Source organism: Salvelinus namaycush, chromosome 32 (genome assembly GCF_016432855.1).
Source record: "Salvelinus namaycush isolate Seneca chromosome 32, SaNama_1.0, whole genome shotgun sequence".
Taxonomy (NCBI): domain Eukaryota; kingdom Metazoa; phylum Chordata; class Actinopteri; order Salmoniformes; family Salmonidae; genus Salvelinus; species Salvelinus namaycush.
The window spans coordinates 34,909,247-34,929,998 of record NC_052338.1 but is presented as its reverse complement, the minus strand read 5'-3'; the positions used below and the strand labels follow the sequence as shown (position 1 = coordinate 34,929,998).

The 20,752-nt window shown below is 39.6% G+C and overlaps 1 protein-coding gene across 1 annotated transcript in view; it reads left to right on the top strand.

Moving 5' to 3' along the window:
* The window catches only part of LOC120027473 (CYFIP-related Rac1 interactor A-like), a 41,776-nt gene that overhangs the window by 911 nt on the left and 20,113 nt on the right, over nucleotides 1–20,752 (top strand). The window contains exons 2-3 of the mRNA XM_038972419.1: nucleotides 12,157–12,278; nucleotides 13,322–13,427. Of these exons, the coding sequence (XP_038828347.1) occupies nucleotides 12,157–12,278; nucleotides 13,322–13,427 (228 nt within the window). The remainder of the gene's footprint in view (nucleotides 1–12,156; nucleotides 12,279–13,321; nucleotides 13,428–20,752) is intronic.

Here is a 20,752-nt window from a genome sequence, read left to right as displayed (position 1 = left end):
GAGGTGGGGGGGTAGAGACAGAAAGGGGGAGGAGAATGGGGTAGTGAAGAAGAGGGGAGGGGTGGGGGTTAGAGACAGAAGATGGGAGGTGGGGGGTAGAGACCGGAAAGACGGGAGAGGTGGGGGGTAGAGACAGAAAGAGGGAGTGGGGGGGGTAGAGACAGAAAGAGGGGAGGTGGTGGGGGTAGAGAAGAAAGAGGGGAGGAGGGGGTAGAGAAGAAAAGAGGGAGGGGGGGGGTTTAGAGACAGAAAGAAGGGAGTGGTGGGGGTAGAGGGTTTTTTTTTTTTGGGGGGACAGAGAAGAGGGGAGGTGGGGGGGAGAGGAACGATGAGGGAGGGGGAGGGGGGTAGAGATTAGAAAGAGAGGAGTGGAGGGGGTAGAGACAGAAAGAGGAGAGGTGGTTGGGGTTAGAGACAAAGGAGGGAGTTGGGGTAGAGACGAAAGAGGGAGGGAGATGGGTAGTGACAGGAAAGAGGGGAGGTGGTGGGGGTCGAGACAGAAGATGGGGAGGTAGGGGGTAGACAGAAAGAGGGGAAGAGGTTGGGGTTAGAGACAGAAAGAAGGGGAGGAGGGGGGTAGAGACAGAAAGAGGGGAGGTAGGGGGTAGAGACAGAAAGAAAGGGGAGGAGGTGGGGGGTAGGGACAGAAAGGGGGAGGGGTGGGGGTTAGAGCAGAAGAGGAGAGGTGGTGGGGGTAGAGACATAAAGAGGGCAGGTGGTGGGGTAGAGACCGAAAAGCGGGAAGTGGTGGGGGTAGAGACAGAAAGAGGGGATGGTGGTGGGGTAGAGACAGAAAAGATTGGAGTGGTGGGTCGAGACAGAAAGATGGGAGGTGGTGGGGGTAGAGACATAAAGAGGGCAGGTGGTGGGGTAGAGACAGAAAGAGAAGGTGGTGGGGGTAGAGACAGAAAGAGGGGAGGTGGTGGGGTAGAGACAGAAAGATTGAGGTGGTGGGGTAGGAGGAAGAGAGCGGGCAGTGGTGGGGGGTAGAGACAGGAAAGAGGAAAGGTTTGGCGGGGTAGAGACAGAAAAGAGGGAGGTGGGGGGTAGGAGACAGAAAGATTGAGGTGGTGGGGGTAGGAGACAGAGAGAGGGGAGGTGGGGGGTAGAGACAGAAAGAGGGAGAGGTGTGTGGGGGTAGAGACAGAGAGAGGGGAGTGGGGGGGTAGAGAAAGAAAGAGGGGAGGAGAGATGGGGGTAGTGACAGATAAGAGGGGAGGTGGTGGGGTAGAGGACAGGAAAGAGGGGAGGAGGTGGGGGTTAGAGACAGAAAGAGGGAGGTGGGGGGGTAGAGAAAGAAGAGGGAGGAGATGGGGTAGCGACAGAAAGAGGGTAGGAGGTGGGGCGATCGTTTTTCTTTTTTCGTTTTTTTTGTGCGGTCGCGGTCGGGGTAGGCGGGTTTCGTTGGGTTGGTGGTTGGGCGCCTGTGCTTGTCTGTGGGGTTGTTGACTGTGTGTGGGTTTTGGGCGTCCAGGGTTGGGTTTCCGGGTGGGGCGGAGGGCTGCGTAACGCACGGTGGGTTGTGGTGGTCAGTGTCGCGGGTTTTGTAGAGACGAAAGAGGGGAGGTGAGTGCGGGGATTTATAGACTTTTAAAGATAGTTCTCGGTTTTTTTAGAAGAAGTGAGTAGAGTTAGAAGTTTTTTTTTTTTATATATTCGATTAGAACTTAGGATTTTTTTAGAAGATATATTATTTTCGAGAGTAAGTTAGATTTTATTTTAGATAGGAAGCTAGATAAGTAGAGTTTTAGAAAGACAGAGGTTTTTTTTTATTAGTTTTTTTTTATTTAGAGACTTACTATTGTTTTAATAGATAATCGTTATCTTTTTTTAGAGTTAGTAGAATTTTTAGAAGTTTTTTAGGTTTTGTTTTATTTTTATTTATTTCACATCCTGTTTTTAATGTTTCTTTAGATTTTCTTACTTTTTTTATTTTATTATTAGATTATTGTTTAGTTAAGTTATTATTTTTTTTCTACTTAGAAGATTTTTATTAAGTTATTTTTTTTTTTTAGAATTTTAATTTTAATAGAAGATAAGTAGAGATTTTTTTTCTTAGTCCTTAGTTTGAGATAGATAGCGAGCTTAAGAGTTTTTTGCTTAGTTTAAGAATAGATAAGCTATAAGAAGTTAGTAAGATTTTTTATATGTAGTTTTTTTTATTTCTTCTTTGTCTTTTCTTTGCTTTTTTTTTTTGTTTTTTTAGATCTTTTTATTAGTTTTGTTTTTTTTTTGTTTCAGAAGAGTTTTTTTTCTAGATTTAGCTTATTTTTTTTAGTAGCTTTTCTTTTCGTTTTTATGAGTATAGACTTAAGTTAAGATTTTTTGATTTTTTTTTAGTAGAATGTTTAGTTTTTTTTTTTTTTATTGTCTTTTTTAGCTCTCTTTTTTTGTTTGTTTTTTTCTTTTCTTAAATGTGCACTTTCAGATTTTACTTTTTAGGTATTTATTTTTTTTTTTTAGGATAATAGACTTTTAACTCTAGATTTATAAGTTTTTTTTGAATTTCGTTGTGTTTAGACAGGAGAGAGAAGTAGAGAAGATATTTAAGAGACTAGTTAGCCAAGTAATTAAGATTTTGTTCTATAGATTTTTTTCTTTATTATCTGTTTATTTAGCAGATTTTTTTTTTATAGAAGTTTAGTTCTTTTGTTTTTTTTCGAAGATTAATTTTTTATGTTTTTTTCTAGCTTAGTTTTTCTTTGTCTTTTTTTTTTTTTTATTTTTTATTTTTTTTTTTTTTTTATTTATTTAAGACACTTCTTTTTTTCTTGTTTGTTTTTTTTATTAGTTTATTTTTTTTATTTTTATGTAGTTATTTAGTTTATATTATTATTATTTAGAGAAGGTTTCATTTAGAAGATTTCTAATTTTCATTCTAGATAATTTTTTTTTTAGCTAGAAGTATACAGTTAGATTTCCTTCAGTATTTTAGCTTTATTATTTTTTAGATTTAGATTTAATTAGATTTAAGATTAGATTTATTTTTTAGATTTATTGTATAGGAATCTTAAGAGGAAGAAAGAGGAGAGGTGGGGGGGTAGAGACAGAGAGAGGGGAGGTGGGGGGTGTAGAGACAGAAAGAGGGGAGGAATGGGGTAGTGACAGAAAGAGGGAGGTGGGGGGTAGAGACAGAAAGATGGGAGTGGGGGGTAGACAGAAAGAGGGGAGAAGGTGGGGGTAGAGACATAAAGAGGGCAGGTGTGGGGGTAGAGACAGAAAGAGGGAAGGTGTGTGGGGTAGAGACAGAAAGAGGGGAGGTGGGGGGGTAGAGACAGAAAGATTGGAGGTGGTGGGGGTAGAGACAGAGAGAGGGGAGGTGGGGGGTAGAGACAGAAAGAGGAGAGGTGGTGGGGGTGGTAGAGACAGAGAGAGGGGAGGTGGGGGGGTTAGAGACAGAAAGAGGGGAGGAGATGGGGTAGTGACAGAAAGAGGGGAGGTGGTGGGGGTAGAGACAGAAAAGAGGGGAGGGGTGGGGGTAGAGACAGAAAGAGGAGGTGGGGGGTAGAGACAGAAGGAGGGGAGGAGATGGGGGTAGTGACAGAAAGAGGGGAGGTGGGGGGTAGAGACAGAAAGAGGGGAGGAGGTGGGGGTAGAGACAGAAAGAGGGGAGGTGGTGGGGGTAGAGACAGAAGAAGGGAGGTGGTGGGGTAGAGACAGGAGAGGGAGGTGGGGGGTAGAGACAGAAAGAGGGAGGGGGAGGGGTAGGATAGAAAGAAGAAGGTGGATGGGTAGAGACAGAAAGAGGAGGGTGGTGGGGGTAGAGACAGAGAGAGGGAGGTGGGGGGGTAGAGACAGAAAGAGGGGAGGAGATGGGGTAGTGACAGAAAGAGGGGAGGTGGGGTGGGGGTTAGAGACAGAAAGATGGGAGGTGGGGGGTAGACAGAAAGAGGGGAAGAGGTGGGGTGTAGAGACAGAAAGAAGGGGAGGATGGGGTAGAGACAGAAAGAGGGGAGGTAGGGGGGGTGGGTAGAGACAGAAAGAAAGGGGAGGAGGTGGGGGTAGAGACAGAAAGAGGGGAGGGGTGGGGGTAGAGACAGAAAGAGGGGAGGTGGTGGGGGGGGGTAGAGACATAGAGGGCAGGTGGTGGGGGGTAGAGACAGAAAGAGGGAAGGTGGTGGGGGTTAGAGACAGAAAGAGGGGAGGTGGTGGGGGTAGAGACAGAAAGATTGGAGGTGGTGGGGGTAGAGACAGAGAGAGGGGAGGTGGTGGGGGGTAGAGACAGAAAGAGGAGAGTGGTGGGGTAGAGACAGAGAGAGGGAGGTGGGGGGGTAGAGACAGAAAGAGGGGAGGGATGGGGGTTAGTGACGAAAGAGGGAGGTGGTGGGGGTAGTAGACAGAAAGAGGGGAGGAGGTGGTGGGTAGAGACAGAAAGGAGGGGAGGTGGGGGGTGATAGAGACAGAAAGAGGGGAGGAGATGGGGGTGGGTAGTGACAGAAAGAGGGGAAGGTGGGTGGGGGTAGAGACAGAAAGAGGGGAGGAGGTGGGGGTAGAGACAGAAAGAGGGGAGGGGTGGTGGGGGTAGAGACAGAAAGAAGGGAGGTGTGTGGGTAGAGACAGAGAGAGGGGAGGTGGGGGGGTAGAGACAGAAAGAGAGGGAGGGGGAGGGGGTAGAGATAGAAAGAGAGGAGGTGGAGGGGGGTAGAGACAGAAAGAGGAGAGGTGGGTGGGGGTAGAGACAGAGAGAGGGGAGGTGGGGGGGTATGAGACAGAAAGAGGGGAGGGAGATGGGGTATGACAGAAGAGGGGAGGTGGTGGGTAGACAGAAAGAGGGGAAGAGGTGGGGGTAGTCTGACACTTCCCTAATTAGGTGTGGTAATGAGAATGGGAAGGTGGGGGGAGAGGTGGAGGGAGTTGAGGAGGAGAGAGTGGATGGAGAGGAGGGAGAGTAAGAGGTAGTGAAGGGAGAGGTTTTACTATAGGACAGGTTATGCTTCAGCTCTCTCTCTGTCTCTGTCTCTCTCTCTCTCTCTCTCTCTCTCTCTCTCTCTCTCAATCAATTCAATTCAAGGGGCTTTATTGGCATGGGAAACATGTGTTAACATTGCCAAAGGCAAGTGGAGGTAGATATTATACAAAAGTGAAATAAACAATACAAATTAATAACAGTAAACATTACACACACACAAGTTTCAAAAGAGAATAAAGACATTACAAATGTTATATTATATATATACAGTGTTGTAACAATGTCAAATGGTTAAAGCACACAGTTAAAATAAATAAGCAAAATAGGGTTGTATTTACAAGGGTGTTGGTTCTCATGGTTGCCCTTTTCTTGTGGCAACAGGTCACAAATCTTGCTGCTGTGATGGCACACTGTGGAATTTCTCCAGTAGAATGGGAGTTTAATCAAAATTGGATTTGTTTTCAAATTCTTTGTGGACTGTGTTAATCTGTGGGAAATTGTCTCTCTAATATGTGTCAACATTGGGCAGGAGGTTAGGAAGTGCAGCTCAGTTTCACCTCATTTTGTGGGCAGTGAGCACATAGCCTGTCTTCTCTTGAGAGCACATGGTCTGCCTACGGCGGCCCTTCTCTAATAGCAAGGCTATGCTCACTGAGTCTGTACATAGTCAAAGCTTTCTTAGTTTGGGTCCAGTCACAGTGGTCAGGTATTCTGCCACTGTGTACTCTCTGTTTAGGGCCAAATAGCATTCTAGTTTGCTCTGTTTTTTTGTTAATTCTTTCCAATGTCAAGTAATTATCTTTTTGTTTTCTCATGATTTGGTGGGTCTAATTGTGCTGTTGTCCTGGGGCTCTGTGGGGTGTGTTTGTGTTTGGTGAACAGAGCCCTAGGACCAGCTTGCTTAGGGGACTCTTCTCCAGTTCTCTCTCTGTAGGTGATGGATAAAGATGTCTTACATCCAAAGACCATCTCTATCTATCTTCTTGCTTTGAGATAAAGATGTCTTACATCCAAAGACCATCTCTATCTATCCACCCTATCAGCTTTCCGCGTTGCAATGCTGTTGGATGAGTGAGTGAGTGTTGTGTGCATGTGTTTGTGTGTTTAATCTGGTGTGTGTGCGTGCATGTGTGTTTGTGTGGGAAGCGAGGGTCGGTCACAAAATGGCCACCTCCATCCTTGCCTTCCCTCCTTCCACTCTGACCTCTAACCTTTAACTTCTTCTTTCCTTCCTTCTCCAAAGTCCCCCCTATTTAACAGATGGTTCCTTCTACTCTCTGGTACAATCTGTTATAGTTCCTATGGAAATGGAGTAGCCCACTGCTAGGGAGAATGGGGTGGTTCTACTAAAGTAGAGTAAACCCCCTCTCTACAGAAGCACTGTGCTCTCCTGCTCCAGTGAGAGGCAGAAGTCACCTCTGTCACACAGATGAAAGCTTGAGTTAACAATACTACAGACCAAAACAAAGACCAACGCTAGGGATCTACTCCATAACCTAAACCTGCATTAGTTCACCTCTATGTAGAATCAAACAAAGCATCGACACATAACTAATCTAAATAGACATTAATTGCCATTATTAGCTAAGCAACAGATATCAAGGCTACACCCTTAGCCTTGATATCACCTTCATAACTAATCTAAAATAATGCTTCAACTCCACAACCTAAACCACTCAACTCCATTACAACATAGACCAGGGATATGGGTCAACTCCATTACAAACCAAACAACACAGACCAGGGATATGTGTCAACTCCATTACAAACCAAACAACACAGACCAGGGATATGGATCAACTCCATTACAATCCAAACAACATAGACCAGGGATATGGGTCCACTCCATTACAATCCAAACAACATAGACCAGGGATATGGGTCCACTCCATTACAATCAAAACAACATAGACCAGGGATATGGGTCAACTCCATTACAATCCAAACAACATAGACCAGGGATATGGGTCAACTCCATTACAATCCAAACAACATAGACCAGGGATATGTGTCAACTCCATTACAATCCAAACAACATAGACCAGGGATATGGGTCAACTCCATTACAATCCAAACAACATAGACCAGGGAAATGGGTCCACTCCATTACAATCCAAACAACATAGACCAGGGATATGGGTCAACTCCATTACAATCCAAACAACATAGACCAGGGAAATGGGTCCACTCCATTACAATCCAAACAACATAGACCAGGGATATGGGTCAACTCCATTACAATCCAAACAACATAGACCAGGGAAATGGATCAACTTCATTACTATCCAAACAACATTGACCAGGGATATGGATCAAGTCCATTACAAACCAAACAACATAGACCAGGGATATGGGTCAACTCCATTACTATAGACTTGAAAGTGTAACATCCGTAACCTAAACGAGAACCCTGGTTCCACCCCCCTCCCCTTCAAAGCCATAGTTGATCAATGTACTGATTGCCGGGGAGTGACGGAGTGATGCCAGTATCAATGTATTCATTGCCCTGGAGTGACGGAATTAATCTACCTTTTTTTCCCCTCCTCAATCTACACAAAATACCTCAAAATGACAGAGCGAAGATGGGTTTTTAGAATGTTTTATTTACATAAGTATTCAGACCCTTTGCTACGAGACTCGAAATTGAGCTCACGTGCATCTGGTTTCCATTGATCATCCTTGAGGTGTTTCTACAACTTGATTGGAGTCCACCTGTGGTAAATTCAATTGATTGGACATGATCTGGAAAGGCACACACCTGTCTATATAAAGTCCCACAGTTGACAGTGCATGTCAGAGCAAAAACCAAGCCATGAGGTCGAAGGACTTGTCCGTAGAGCTCCGAGACAGTATTGTGTCGAGGCACAGATCTGGGGAAGGGTACCAAAAAATGTATGCAAATTCCCGGCCAAACTGAACAATCAGGGGAGAAGGGCCTTGGTCAGGGAGGTGACCAAGAACTCGATGGTCACTCTGACAGAGCTCCAGAGTTCCTCTGGGGAGATGGGAGAACCTTCCAAAAGGACAACTATCTCTGCACCACTCCACCAATCAGGCCTTTGTGGCAAAGTGGCGAGACGGAAGTCACTCCTCAGTAAATGTCACATGACAGCCCACTTGCAGTTTGCCAAAAGGAACCTAAAGACTGTCAGACCATGAAACCAAGATTGAACTCTTTGGCCTGAATGCCAAGCGTCACGTCTGGAGGAAACCAGACACCATACGGTGAAGCACGGTGGTGGCAGCATCGTACTGTGGGGATGTTTTTCAGCAGAAAGGACTGAAAGACTAGTCAGGATGGAGGGAAAGATGAACGGAGCAAAGTACGGAAAGATCCTTGATGAAAACCTGCTCCAGAGGGCTTAAGACCTCAGGCTGGGGCGAAGGTTCACCTTCCAACAGGACAATGACCCTAAGCACACAGCCAAGACAACGCAGGAGTGGCTTCGGTAGAAGTCCCTGAATGTCCTTGAGTGGCCCATTCAGAGCCCGGACTTGAACCCGATCGAACATCTCTGGAGAGACCTGAAAATAGCTGTGCAGCAACACTCCCCATCCAATCTGGCAGAGTTTGAGAGGATATGCAGAGAAGAATGGGAGAAACTCCCCAAATACAGGTGTGCCAAGCTTGTAGCGTCAAACCCAAGAAGACTCAAGGCTGTTATCGCTGCCAAATGTGTTTCAACAAAGTACAAAGTAATGGGTCTGAATACTTTTGTAAATGTAATATTTTAGTTTTCTTTTTTGTATAAAAATTGCAAACATTTCTAAAAAAATGTTTTCTTTGCTTTGTCATTATGTGGTATTGTATGTCGATTGATGAGGGGGGGAAAAAATGGTTTAATACATTTTAGAAGGCTTTAACGTAACAAAATGTGGAAAAAGTCCAGCGGTCTGAATACTTTCTGAATGCGCTGTATGTCACAATAGGACACCAGACTATCGCGTCTGCTTAAGTCTGTTGCTTCCAGCGTTGGTTCTTCCTGTCCCATTTAGTCACTAAAACACACTCATCACAGATGAACAAACAAAGCCTACGGTATAGTGACTGAGAGGCACCCTGTGTGTACTGTACTGTCTGTGCCTAGGGGTAGTCTCAGTTGCTTATTTGTTCAGCTGATCTGGATACCACAATTGGACACAAATCTGGTTCTGGTTTATTCACTAACAAACCAACATACGGAGAGAGAGAGAGAGAGAGAGACAGAGAGATAGAGATACAGAGGGAGAGAGAGAGACAGAAAGAGAGAGAAAGAGAGAGAATGAGAGAGAGAGAATGAGAGAGAGAGAGAGAGAGAGAGAGAGAGAGAGAGAGAGAGAGAGAGAGAGAGGGAGAGAGAGAGAGAGAGAGACAGAGAGATAGAGATACAGAGGGAGAGAGAGAGACAGAAAGAGAGAGAAAGAGAGAGAATGAGAGAGAGAGAATGAGAGAGAGAGAGAGAGAGAGAGAGAGAGAGAGAGAGAGAGAGAGAGAGAGAGAGAGAGAGAGAGAGAGCTAAGGCTGCCACTCCTAAAGCTAAGGCTGCCACTCCTAAAGCTAAGGCTGCCACTCCTAAAGCTAAGGCTGCCACTCCTAAAGCTAAGGCTGCCACTCCTAAAGCTAAGGCTGCCACTTTTTAAACCCACTGGCAAAAACAATGATGTGTGTTTATCGGCTGATGTAAAAAAAAAAAAGGCTTTATAAATAAATTTGATTGATTGATTGATTATTCAATGACATCACATCACAACAACTCAAGCTTTAGGTTCTGCTTCAATAACTACCATGTGTGTGACAGAGATGATTCCTTCTCCACCCTTTCCGACTGTACTGTGACCAACTAAACTAATACATTAAACTAGAAGGGCCAGATCCTTCACTTGAGATGTGAACATGTACTGTAACGCAAACCCAGTAATCATTATGCTGACATCCATGCAAGATTCAATGATAATCAATGTTTTAAACTTTTTACACTTTTAGAGTAAATATGCCAAACACAGAAGGAGAAGTGACACAAAAAAAAGCCTGATCAAATGTGGAACAAGACTGAGACTAATCAACTGTAATAGTAAAGTTGGAATAACTGTACAGATATATATCTCATGTCAGGATCTGGCCCTCCGCAGTGTGTCATGACTGTACAGACATGTACATATTTACACAACCGGTCAAAAGTTTTAGAACACCTACTCATTCCATAATTTTTTTTACTATGTTCTACATTTTAGGATAATAGTGAAGACATCAAAACTATGAAATAACACATATGGAATCCTGTAGTAAGTAAAAAAAAACTGTTAAACAAATCAAAATATATTTTGTATTTGAGATTCTTCAAAGTAACCACCCTTTGCCTTGATGACAGCTTTGCACATCCTTGGCATTCTCTCAACCAGCTTCACCCGGAATGCTTTTCCAACAGTCTTGAAGGAGTTCCCACATATGCTGAGCAATTTTTGACTGATTTTCTTTCACTCTGCGGTCCAACTCAACCCAAACCATCTCAATTAGGTTGAGGTCGGGGGATTGTGGAGGCCAGGTCTGATGCAGCATTCCATCACTCTCCTTCTTGGTAAAATAGCCCTCACAAAGCCTGGAGGTCTGTTGGGTCATTGTCCTGTTGAAAAACAAATTATAGTCCCACTAAGTGCAAACCAGATGTGATGGCGTATCACTGCAGAATGTAGTGGTAGCCATGCTGGTTAAGTGTTTGAATTCTAAATAACTCACAGACAGTGTCACCAGCAAAGCACCCCCACACCATAACACCACCTCCTCCATGCTTTACGGTGGGAAATACACATGCAGATATCATCTGTTCACCCACACTGCGTCACACAAGGACACGGTGGTTGGAACCCAAAATCTCCAATTTAGAATTCAGTCAAAATGACAAATTTCCACAAGTCTAATGTCTATTGCTCATGTTTCTTGGCTCAAGCAAGTCTCTTGTTCTTATTGGTGTCCATTAATAATGGTTGCTTTGCAGCAATTCGACCATGAAGGCCTGATTCACGCAGTCTCCTGTGAACAGTTGATGTTGAGATGTGTCTGTTACTTGAACTCTGTGAAGCATTTATTTGGGCTGCAATTTCTGAGGCTGGTGACTCTAATGAACGTATCCTCTGCAGCAGAGGAAACTCTGGGTCTTCCTTTCCTGCTGCGGTTCTCATGAGAGCCAGTTTCATCATAGAGCTTGATGGCTTTTGCGACTGCACAAAGTTCTTGAAATTCTCCGTGTTGACTGACCTTCATGTCTTAAAGTAATGATGGACTGAGTTTCTCTTTGCTTATTTGAGCTGTTCTTTCCATAATATGGACTTGGTCTTTTACCAAATAGGGCTATCTTCTGTATACCACCACTACCTTGTCACAACACAACTGATCGGCTCAAACGCATTAAGAAGGAAATAAATTCCACAAATTAACTTTTAAGAAGGCACAATTGTTAAACGAAATGCATTCCAGGTGACTACATCATGCAGCTGGTTGACAGAATTCCAAGAGTGTGCAAAGCTGTCGTCAAGGCAAAGGGTGGCTACTTTGAAGAATATTTTTGGGTTATTACATGATTCCATATTTGTTATTTAATAGTTTTGATGTCTTCACTATTATTCTACAATGTAGAAAATAGTACAAAAAAAAAAAAAATCCCTTGAATGATTAGGTGTTCTAAATCTTTTGGATATTGGATATTCTAATAATCTAGTCCTTATTCTCCTTTTACAATCCTTCTCTTTCCTCTGAAACTAAACACCCTTCCCATTATGCCGCCCCTCCTATCCCTTTCATTTCCTTCCCCGCTCTCCCTCACACACACAACCTTCCTATAACTCTAACCCTTATTCACCACCCTACTTTTCTCTCCAAAACTGCATGTCCCATCATGTTCCTCTCTAACGCTCAACCTCAAACCTACTCTACCCTCTACAACTCCATGTCCCATCATGCTCCTCTCTAACTCTCAACCTCAAACCTACTCTACCCTCTACAACTCCATGTCCCATCATGCTCCTCTCTAACTCTCAACCTCAAACCTACTCTACCCTCTACAACTCCATGTCCCATCATGCTCCTCTCTAACTCTCAACCTCAAACCTACTCTACCCTCTACAACTCCATGTCCCATCATGCTCCTCTCTAACTCTCAACCTCAAACCTACTCTACCCTCTACAACTCCATGTCCCATCATGCTCCTCTTTATTTTCAACCCCTAAACCTCCCAAAAAATGTCGTATCCCATCATGCTCCATTCTCCTCCAGATGCCCAGCCTACGGAGGCAGAGACGACGGTATGGAACCAGGTCAGTGCTGTCCTGGAGGAGGCCCACGGCATCCTGGCTGAACTACAGTCTTATAACGGGGCGGGACAAGAGATACGAGAGGTGAGGGGAGGGGTGTGTGAGGAGGAGAGGGGGGGGTGCTGTAAATGCTGTAACATATAAACCAAACTGCTATAGGATAGCCTGCTATCTTGCTACAAACAAATGACTATTCAGAAAGGACCATTGGCCACTAATAGACAAATATATATAAATATTAATCAATCACGATTTGTTATTCTAGTCTTGTTCACCGGCTGTATGAATCTCTCAATTAGGAGAGAACCTGCAATTCTCCCACAAACGTGATAGAGAGCCTTCATCAAACATGTCTACTGCTCAAACGTTAGTCCTAGCGTGTGGTGGCTGGTGCCACTGAGCCTCTGGGGTGTTGAGTCAAGTTAAAAGATTTGCTCAGATGTGTCTCTCACACACACACACACACACACACACACACACACACACACACACACACACACACACACACACACACACACACACACACACACACACACACACACACACACACACACACACACACAGCTTTGATCTCTCTCTCTCTCTCACACATCACAGACATCAAAGCAGCTGAGAGGTCAGACAGGTGGCCAGCAGGAAACTCAGAACACACTACAGTCTTTAGCAGCCTTTTACCAAAAACTAGACCGGGAACCAGTGGCTTCAATTCCCACTCCTATATTTAATGATCACTAGGGAGAGAATAGAATGACTGTTGAGCTTTGATTGCTACAATAGTGTTGAATATCTTCCGGCCGCTATTTTCTTTCTATCCAAAGATAGATTTACGGACAGCATAGGTTTGGAATCCTACACAGATAGCTCGTACGAACCCAATCCTGTCAGATCAGTGTTTACTAAAGGAAGGAAGGAAGGAAGGAAGGAAGGAAGGAAGGAAGGAAGGAAGGAAGGAAGGAAGGAAGGAAGGAAGGAAGGAAGGAAGGAAGGAAGGAAGGAAGGAAGGAAGGAATTTATCTTCTTTCTTTGTCCATTTCAGATTAATATTCTAGGTTGTATATCCAACATCTGTTCTTCTCCTCTTCTCCTCCTCCTCTTCCTCCTCCTCTTCTCCTCTTCCTCTCCTCCAGGCCATCCAGAACCCAGGTGATCTGCAGCTACAGGAGAAGGCCTGGAACGCAGTCTGCCCGCTGGTGGCCAAGCTCAAACGCTTCTACGAGTTCTCCCTCCGACTGGGTGGGTGACACACATGCACACACACGCGCAGGCCACGCACACACACACGCACGAAGACATGGCCTGCAGGTACAGAAAGGAGAGGAGAGGAGAAACAACACACAGCTCATCTTACTTCTTTATTCATAACACAAGGAGGGAGTTATCTCAGATTATTTATAACACAAGGAGAGGGTTGTCTCAGATTATTTAAAACACAAGGAGGGAGTTAGCTCAGATTATTTATAACACAAGGAGAGAGTTATCTCAGATTATTTATAACACAAGGAGAAAGTTATCTCAGATTATTTATAACACAAGGAGAGAGTTATCTCAGATTATTTATAACACAAGGAGAGAGTTATCTCAGATTATTTATAACACAAGGACAGAGTTATCTCAGATTATTTATAACACAAGGAGAGAGTTATCTCAGATTATTTATAACACAAGGAGAGAGTTATCTCAGATTATTTATAACACAAGGACAGAGTTATCTCAGATTATTTATAACACAAGGAGGGAGTTATCTCAGATTATTTATAACACAAGGAGAGAGTTAGCTCAGATTATTTATAACACAAGGAGAGAGTTATCTCAGATTATTTATAACACAAGGAGAGAGTTATCTCAGATTATTTATAACACAAGGAGAGTTATCTCAGATTATTTATAACACAAGAAGAGAGTTATCTCAGATTATTTATAACACAAGGAGAGAGTTATCTCAGATTATTTATAACACAAGGAGAGAGTTATCTCAGATTATTTATAACACAAGGATAAAGTTGTGTCAGATTATTTATAACACAAGGAGAGAGTTATCTCAGATTATTTATAACGCAAGGAGAGAGTTATCTCAGATTATTTATAACACAAGGAGAGTTATCTCAGATTATTTATAACACAAGAAGAGAGTTATCTCAGATTATTTATAACACAAGGAGAGAGTTATCTCAGATTATTTATAACACAAGGAGAGAGTTATCTCAGATTATTTATAACACAAGGATAAAGTTGTGTCAGATTATTTATAACACAAGGAGAGAGTTATCTCAGATTATTTATAACGCAAGGAGAGAGTTATCTCAGATTATTTATAACACAAGGAGAGAGTTAGCTCAGATTATTTATAACACAAGGAGAGAGTTATCTCAGATTATTTATAACACAAGGAGAGAGTTATCTCAGATTATTTATAACGCAAGGAGAGAGTTATCTCAGATTATTTATAACACAAGGAGAGTTATCTCAGATTATTTATAACACAAGAAGAGAGTTATCTCAGATTATTTATAACACAAGGAGAGAGTTATCTCAGATTATTTATAACACAAGGAGAGAGTTATCTCAGATTATTTATAACACAAGGATAAAATTGTGTCAGATTATTTATAACACAAGGAGAGAGTTATCTCAGATTATTTATAACGCAAGGAGAGAGTTATCTCAGATTATTTATAACACAAGGAGAGAGTTATCTCAGATTATTTATAACACAAGGAGAGAGTTATCTCAGATTATTTATAACACAAGGAGAGAGTTATCTCAGGTTATTTATAACACAAGGACAGAGTTATCTCAGATTATTTATAACACAAGGAGAGAGTTATCTCAGATTATTTATAACACAAGAAGAGAGTTATCTCAGATTATTTATAACACAAGGACAGAGTTATCTCAGATTATTTATAACACAAGGAGGGAGTTATCTCAGATTATTTATAACACAAGGAGAGAGTTAGCTCAGATTATTTATAACACAAGGAGAGAGTTATCTCAGATTATTTATAACACAAGGAGAGAGTTATCTCAGATTATTTATAACGCAAGGAGAGAGTTATCTCAGATTATTTATAACACAAGGAGAGTTATCTCAGATTATTTATAACACAAGAAGAGAGTTATCTCAGATTATTTATAACACAAGGAGAGAGTTATCTCAGATTATTTATAACACAAGGAGAGAGTTATCTCAGATTATTTATAACACAAGGATAAAGTTGTGTCAGATTATTTATAACACAAGGAGAGAGTTATCTCATATTATTTATAATGCAAGGAGAGAGTTATCTCTGATTATTTATAACACAAGGAGAGTTATCTCAGATTATTTATAACACAAGAAGAGAGTTATCTCAGATTATTTATAACACAAGGAGAGAGTTATCTCAGATTATTTATAACACAAGGAGAGAGTTATCTCAGATTATTTATAACACAAGGATAAAGTTGTGTCAGATTATTTATAACACAAGGAGAGAGTTATCTCAGATTATTTATAACGCAAGGAGAGAGTTATCTCAGATTATTTATAACACAAGGAGAGAGTTAGCTCAGATTATTTATAACACAAGGAGAGAGTTATCTCAGATTATTTATAACACAAGGAGAGAGTTATCTCAGATTATTTATAACGCAAGGAGAGAGTTATCTCAGATTATTTATATAACAAGGAGAGTTATCTCAGATTATTTATAACACAAGAGAGAGTTATCTCAGATTATTTATAACACAAGGAGAGAGTTATCTCAGATTATTTATAACACAAGGAGAGAGTTATCTCAGATTATTTATAACACAAGGAGAGAGTTATCTCAGATTATTTATAACACAAGGATAAAGTTGTGTCAGATTATTTATAACACAACGAGGGAGTTATCTCAGATTATTTATAACGCAAGGAGAGAGTTATCTCAGATTATTTATAACACAAGGAGAGAGTTATCTCAGATTATTTATAACACAAGGAGAGAGTTATCTCAGATTATTTATAACACAAGGAGAGAGTTATCTCAGATTATTTATAACACAAGGACAGAGTTATCTCAGATTATTTATAACACAAGGAGAGAGTTATCTCAGATTATTTATAACACAAGGAGAGAGTTATCTCAGATTATTTATAACACAAGGACAGAGTTATCTCAGATTATTTATAACACAAGGAGGGAGTTATCTCAGATTATTTATAACACAAGGAGAGAGTTAGCTCAGATTATTTATAACACAAGGAGAGAGTTATCTCAGATTATTTATAACACAAGGAGAGAGTTATCTCAGATTATTTATAACGCAAGGAGAGAGTTATCTCAGATTATTTATAACACAAGTAAAGAGTTATCTCAGATTATTTATAACACAAGAAGAGAGTTATCTCAGATTATTTATAACACAAGGAGAGAGTTATCTCAGATTATTTATAACACAAGGAGAGAGTTATCTCAGATTATTTATAACACAAGGATAAAATTGTGTCAGATTATTTATAACACAAGGAGAGAGTTAGCTCAGATTATTTATAACGCAAGGAGAGAGTTATCTCAGATTATTTATAACACAAGGAGAGAGTTAGCTCAGATTATTTATAACACAAGGAGAGAGTTATCTCAGATTATTTATAACACAAGGAGAGAGTTATCTCAGATTATTTATAACACAAGGAGAGAGTTATCTCAGATTATTTATAACGCAAGGAGAGAGTTATCTCAGATTATTTATAACACAAAAACAGAGTTATCTCAGATTATTTATAACACAAGGAGAGAGTTATCTCAGATTATTTATAACACAAGGAGAGAGTTAGCTCAGATTATTTATAACACAAGGAGAGAGTTATCTCAGATTATTTATAACACAAGGAGAGAGTTATCTCAGATTATTTATAACGCAAGGAGAGAGTTATCTCAGATTATTTATAACACAAGGAGAGTTATCTCAGATTATTTATAACACAAGAAGAGAGTTATCTCAGATTATTTATAACACAAGGAGAGAGTTATCTCAGATTATTTATAACACAAGGAGAGAGTTATCTCAGATTATTTATAACACAAGGATAAAGTTGTGTCAGATTATTTATAACACAAGGAGAGAGTTATCTCATATTATTTATAATGCAAGGAGAGAGTTATCTCTGATTATTTATAACACAAGGAGAGTTATCTCAGATTATTTATAACACAAGAAGAGAGTTATCTCAGATTATTTATAACACAAGGAGAGAGTTATCTCAGATTATTTATAACACAAGGAGAGAGTTATCTCAGATTATTTATAACACAAGGATAAAGTTGTGTCAGATTATTTATAACACAAGGAGAGAGTTATCTCAGATTATTTATAACGCAAGGAGAGAGTTATCTCAGATTATTTATAACACAAGGAGAGAGTTAGCTCAGATTATTTATAACACAAGGAGAGAGTTATCTCAGATTATTTATAACACAAGGAGAGAGTTATCTCAGATTATTTATAACGCAAGGAGAGAGTTATCTCAGATTATTTATAACACAAGGAGAGTTATCTCAGATTATTTATAACACAAGAGAGAGTTATCTCAGATTATTTATAACACAAGGAGAGAGTTATCTCAGATTATTTATAACACAAGGAGAGAGTTATCTCAGATTATTTATAACACAAGGAGAGAGTTATCTCAGATTATTTATAACACAAGGATAAAGTTGTGTCAGATTATTTATAACACAAGGAGAGAGTTATCTCAGATTATTTATAACGCAAGGAGAGAGTTAGCTCAGATTATTTATAACACAAGGAGAGAGTTATCTCAGATTATTTATAACACAAGGAGAGAGTTATCTCAGATTATTTATAACACAAGGAGAGAGTTATCTCAGATTATTTATAACACAAGGACAGAGTTATCTCAGATTATTTATAACACAAGGAGAGAGTTATCTCAGATTATTTATAACACAAGGAGAGAGTTATCTCAGATTATTTATAACACAAGGACAGAGTTATCTCAGATTATTTATAACACAAGGAGGGAGTTATCTCAGATTATTTATAACACAAGGAGAGAGTTAGCTCAGATTATTTATAACACAAGGAGAGAGTTATCTCAGATTATTTATAACACAAGGAGAGAGTTATCTCAGATTATTTATAACGCAAGGAGAGAGTTATCTCAGATTATTTATAACACAAGTAAAGAGTTATCTCAGATTATTTATAACACAAGAAGAGAGTTATCTCAGATTATTTATAACACAAGGAGAGAGTTATCTCAGATTATTTATAACACAAGGAGAGAGTTATCTCAGATTATTTATAACACAAGGATAAAGTTGTGTCAGATTATTTATAACACAAGGAGAGAGTTATCTCAGATTATTTATAACGCAAGGAGAGAGTTATCTCAGATTATTTATAACACAAGGAGAGAGTTAGCTCAGATTATTTATAACACAAGGAGAGAGTTATCTCAGATTATTTATAACACAAGGAGAGAGTTATCTCAGATTATTTATAACGCAAGGAGAGAGTTATCTCAGATTATTTATAACACAAGGAGAGTTATCTCAGATTATTTATAACACAAGAAGAGAGTTATCTCAGATTATTTATAACACAAGGAGAGAGTTATCTCAGATTATTTATAACACAAGGAGAGAGTTATCTCAGATTATTTATAACACAAGGATAAAATTGTGTCAGATTATTTATAACACAAGGAGAGAGTTATCTCAGATTATTTATAACGCAAGGAGAGAGTTATCTCAGATTATTTATAACACAAGGAGAGAGTTAGCTCAGATTATTTATAACACAAGGAGAGAGTTATCTCAGATTATTTATAACACAAGGAGAGAGTTATCTCAGATTATTTATAACGCAAGGAGAGAGTTATCTCAGATTATTTATAACACAAGGAGAGTTATCTCAGATTATTTATAACACAAGAGAGAGTTATCTCAGATTATTAATAACACAAGGAGAGAGTTATCTCAGATTATTTATAACACAAGGAGAGAGTTATCTCAGATTATTTATAACACAAGGAGAGAGTTATCTCAGATTATTTATAACACAAGGATAAAGTTGTGTCAGATTATTTATAACACAAGGAGAGAGTTATCTCAGATTATTTATAACGCAAGGAGAGAGTTATCTCAGATTATTTATAACACAAGGAGAGAGTTATCTCAGATTATTTATAACACAAGGAGAGAGTTATCTCAGATTATTTATAACACAAGGAGAGAGTTATCTCAGATTATTTATAACACAAGGACAGAGTTATCTCAGATTATTTATAACACAAGGAGAGAGTTATCTCAGATTATTTATAACACAAGGAGAGAGTTATCTCAGATTATTTATAACACAAGGACAGAGTTATCTCAGATTATTTATAACACAAGGAGGGAGTTATCTCAGATTATTTATAACACAAGGAGAGAGTTAGCTCAGATTATTTATAACACAAGGAGAGAGTTAGCTCAGATTATTTATAACACAAGGAGAGAGTTATCTCAGATTATTTATAACGCAAGGAGAGAGTTATCTCAGATTATTTATAACACAAGTAAAGAGTTATCTCAGATTATTTATAACACAAGAAGAGAGTTATCTCAGATTATTTATAACACAAGGAGAGAGTTATCTCAGATTATTTATAACACAAGGAGAGAGTTATCTCAGATTATTTATAACACAAGGATAAAGTTGTGTCAGATTATTTATAACACAAGGAGAGAGTTATCTCAGATTATTTATAACGCAAGGAGAGAGTTATCTCAGATTATTTATAACACAAGGAGAGAGTTAGCTCAGATTATTTATAACACAAGGAGAGAGTTATCTCAGATTATTTATAACACAAGGAGAGAGTTATCTCAGATTATTTATAACGCAAGGAGAGAGTTATCTCAGATTATTTATAACACAAGGAGAGTTATCTCAGATTATTTATAACACAAGAAGAGAGTTATCTCAGATTATTTATAACACAAGGAGAGAGTTATCTCAGATTATTTATAACACAAGGAGAGAGTTATCTCAGATTATTTATAACACAAGGATAAAATTGTGTCAGATTATTTATAACACAAGGAGAGAGTTATCTCAGATTATTTATAACGCAAGGAGAGAGTTATCTCAGATTATTTATAACACAAGGAGAGAGTTAGCTCAGATTATTTATAACACAAGGAGAGAGTTATCTCAGATTATTTATAACACAAGGAGAGAGTTATCTCAGATTATTTATAACGCAAGGAGAGAGTTATCTCAGATTATTTATAACGCAAGGAGAGAGTTATCTCAGATTATTTATAACACAAAAACAGAGTTATCTCAGATTATTTATAACACAAGGAGAGAGTTATCTCAGATTATTTATAACACAAGGAGAGAGTTATCTCAGATTATTTATAACACAAGGAGAGTTATCTCAGATTATTTATAACACAAGGAGAGAGTTATCTCAGATTATTTATAACACAAGGACAGAGTTATCTCAGATTATTTATAACACAAGGAGAGAGTTATCTCAAATTATTTATAACACAAGGAGAGTTATCTCAGATTATTTATAA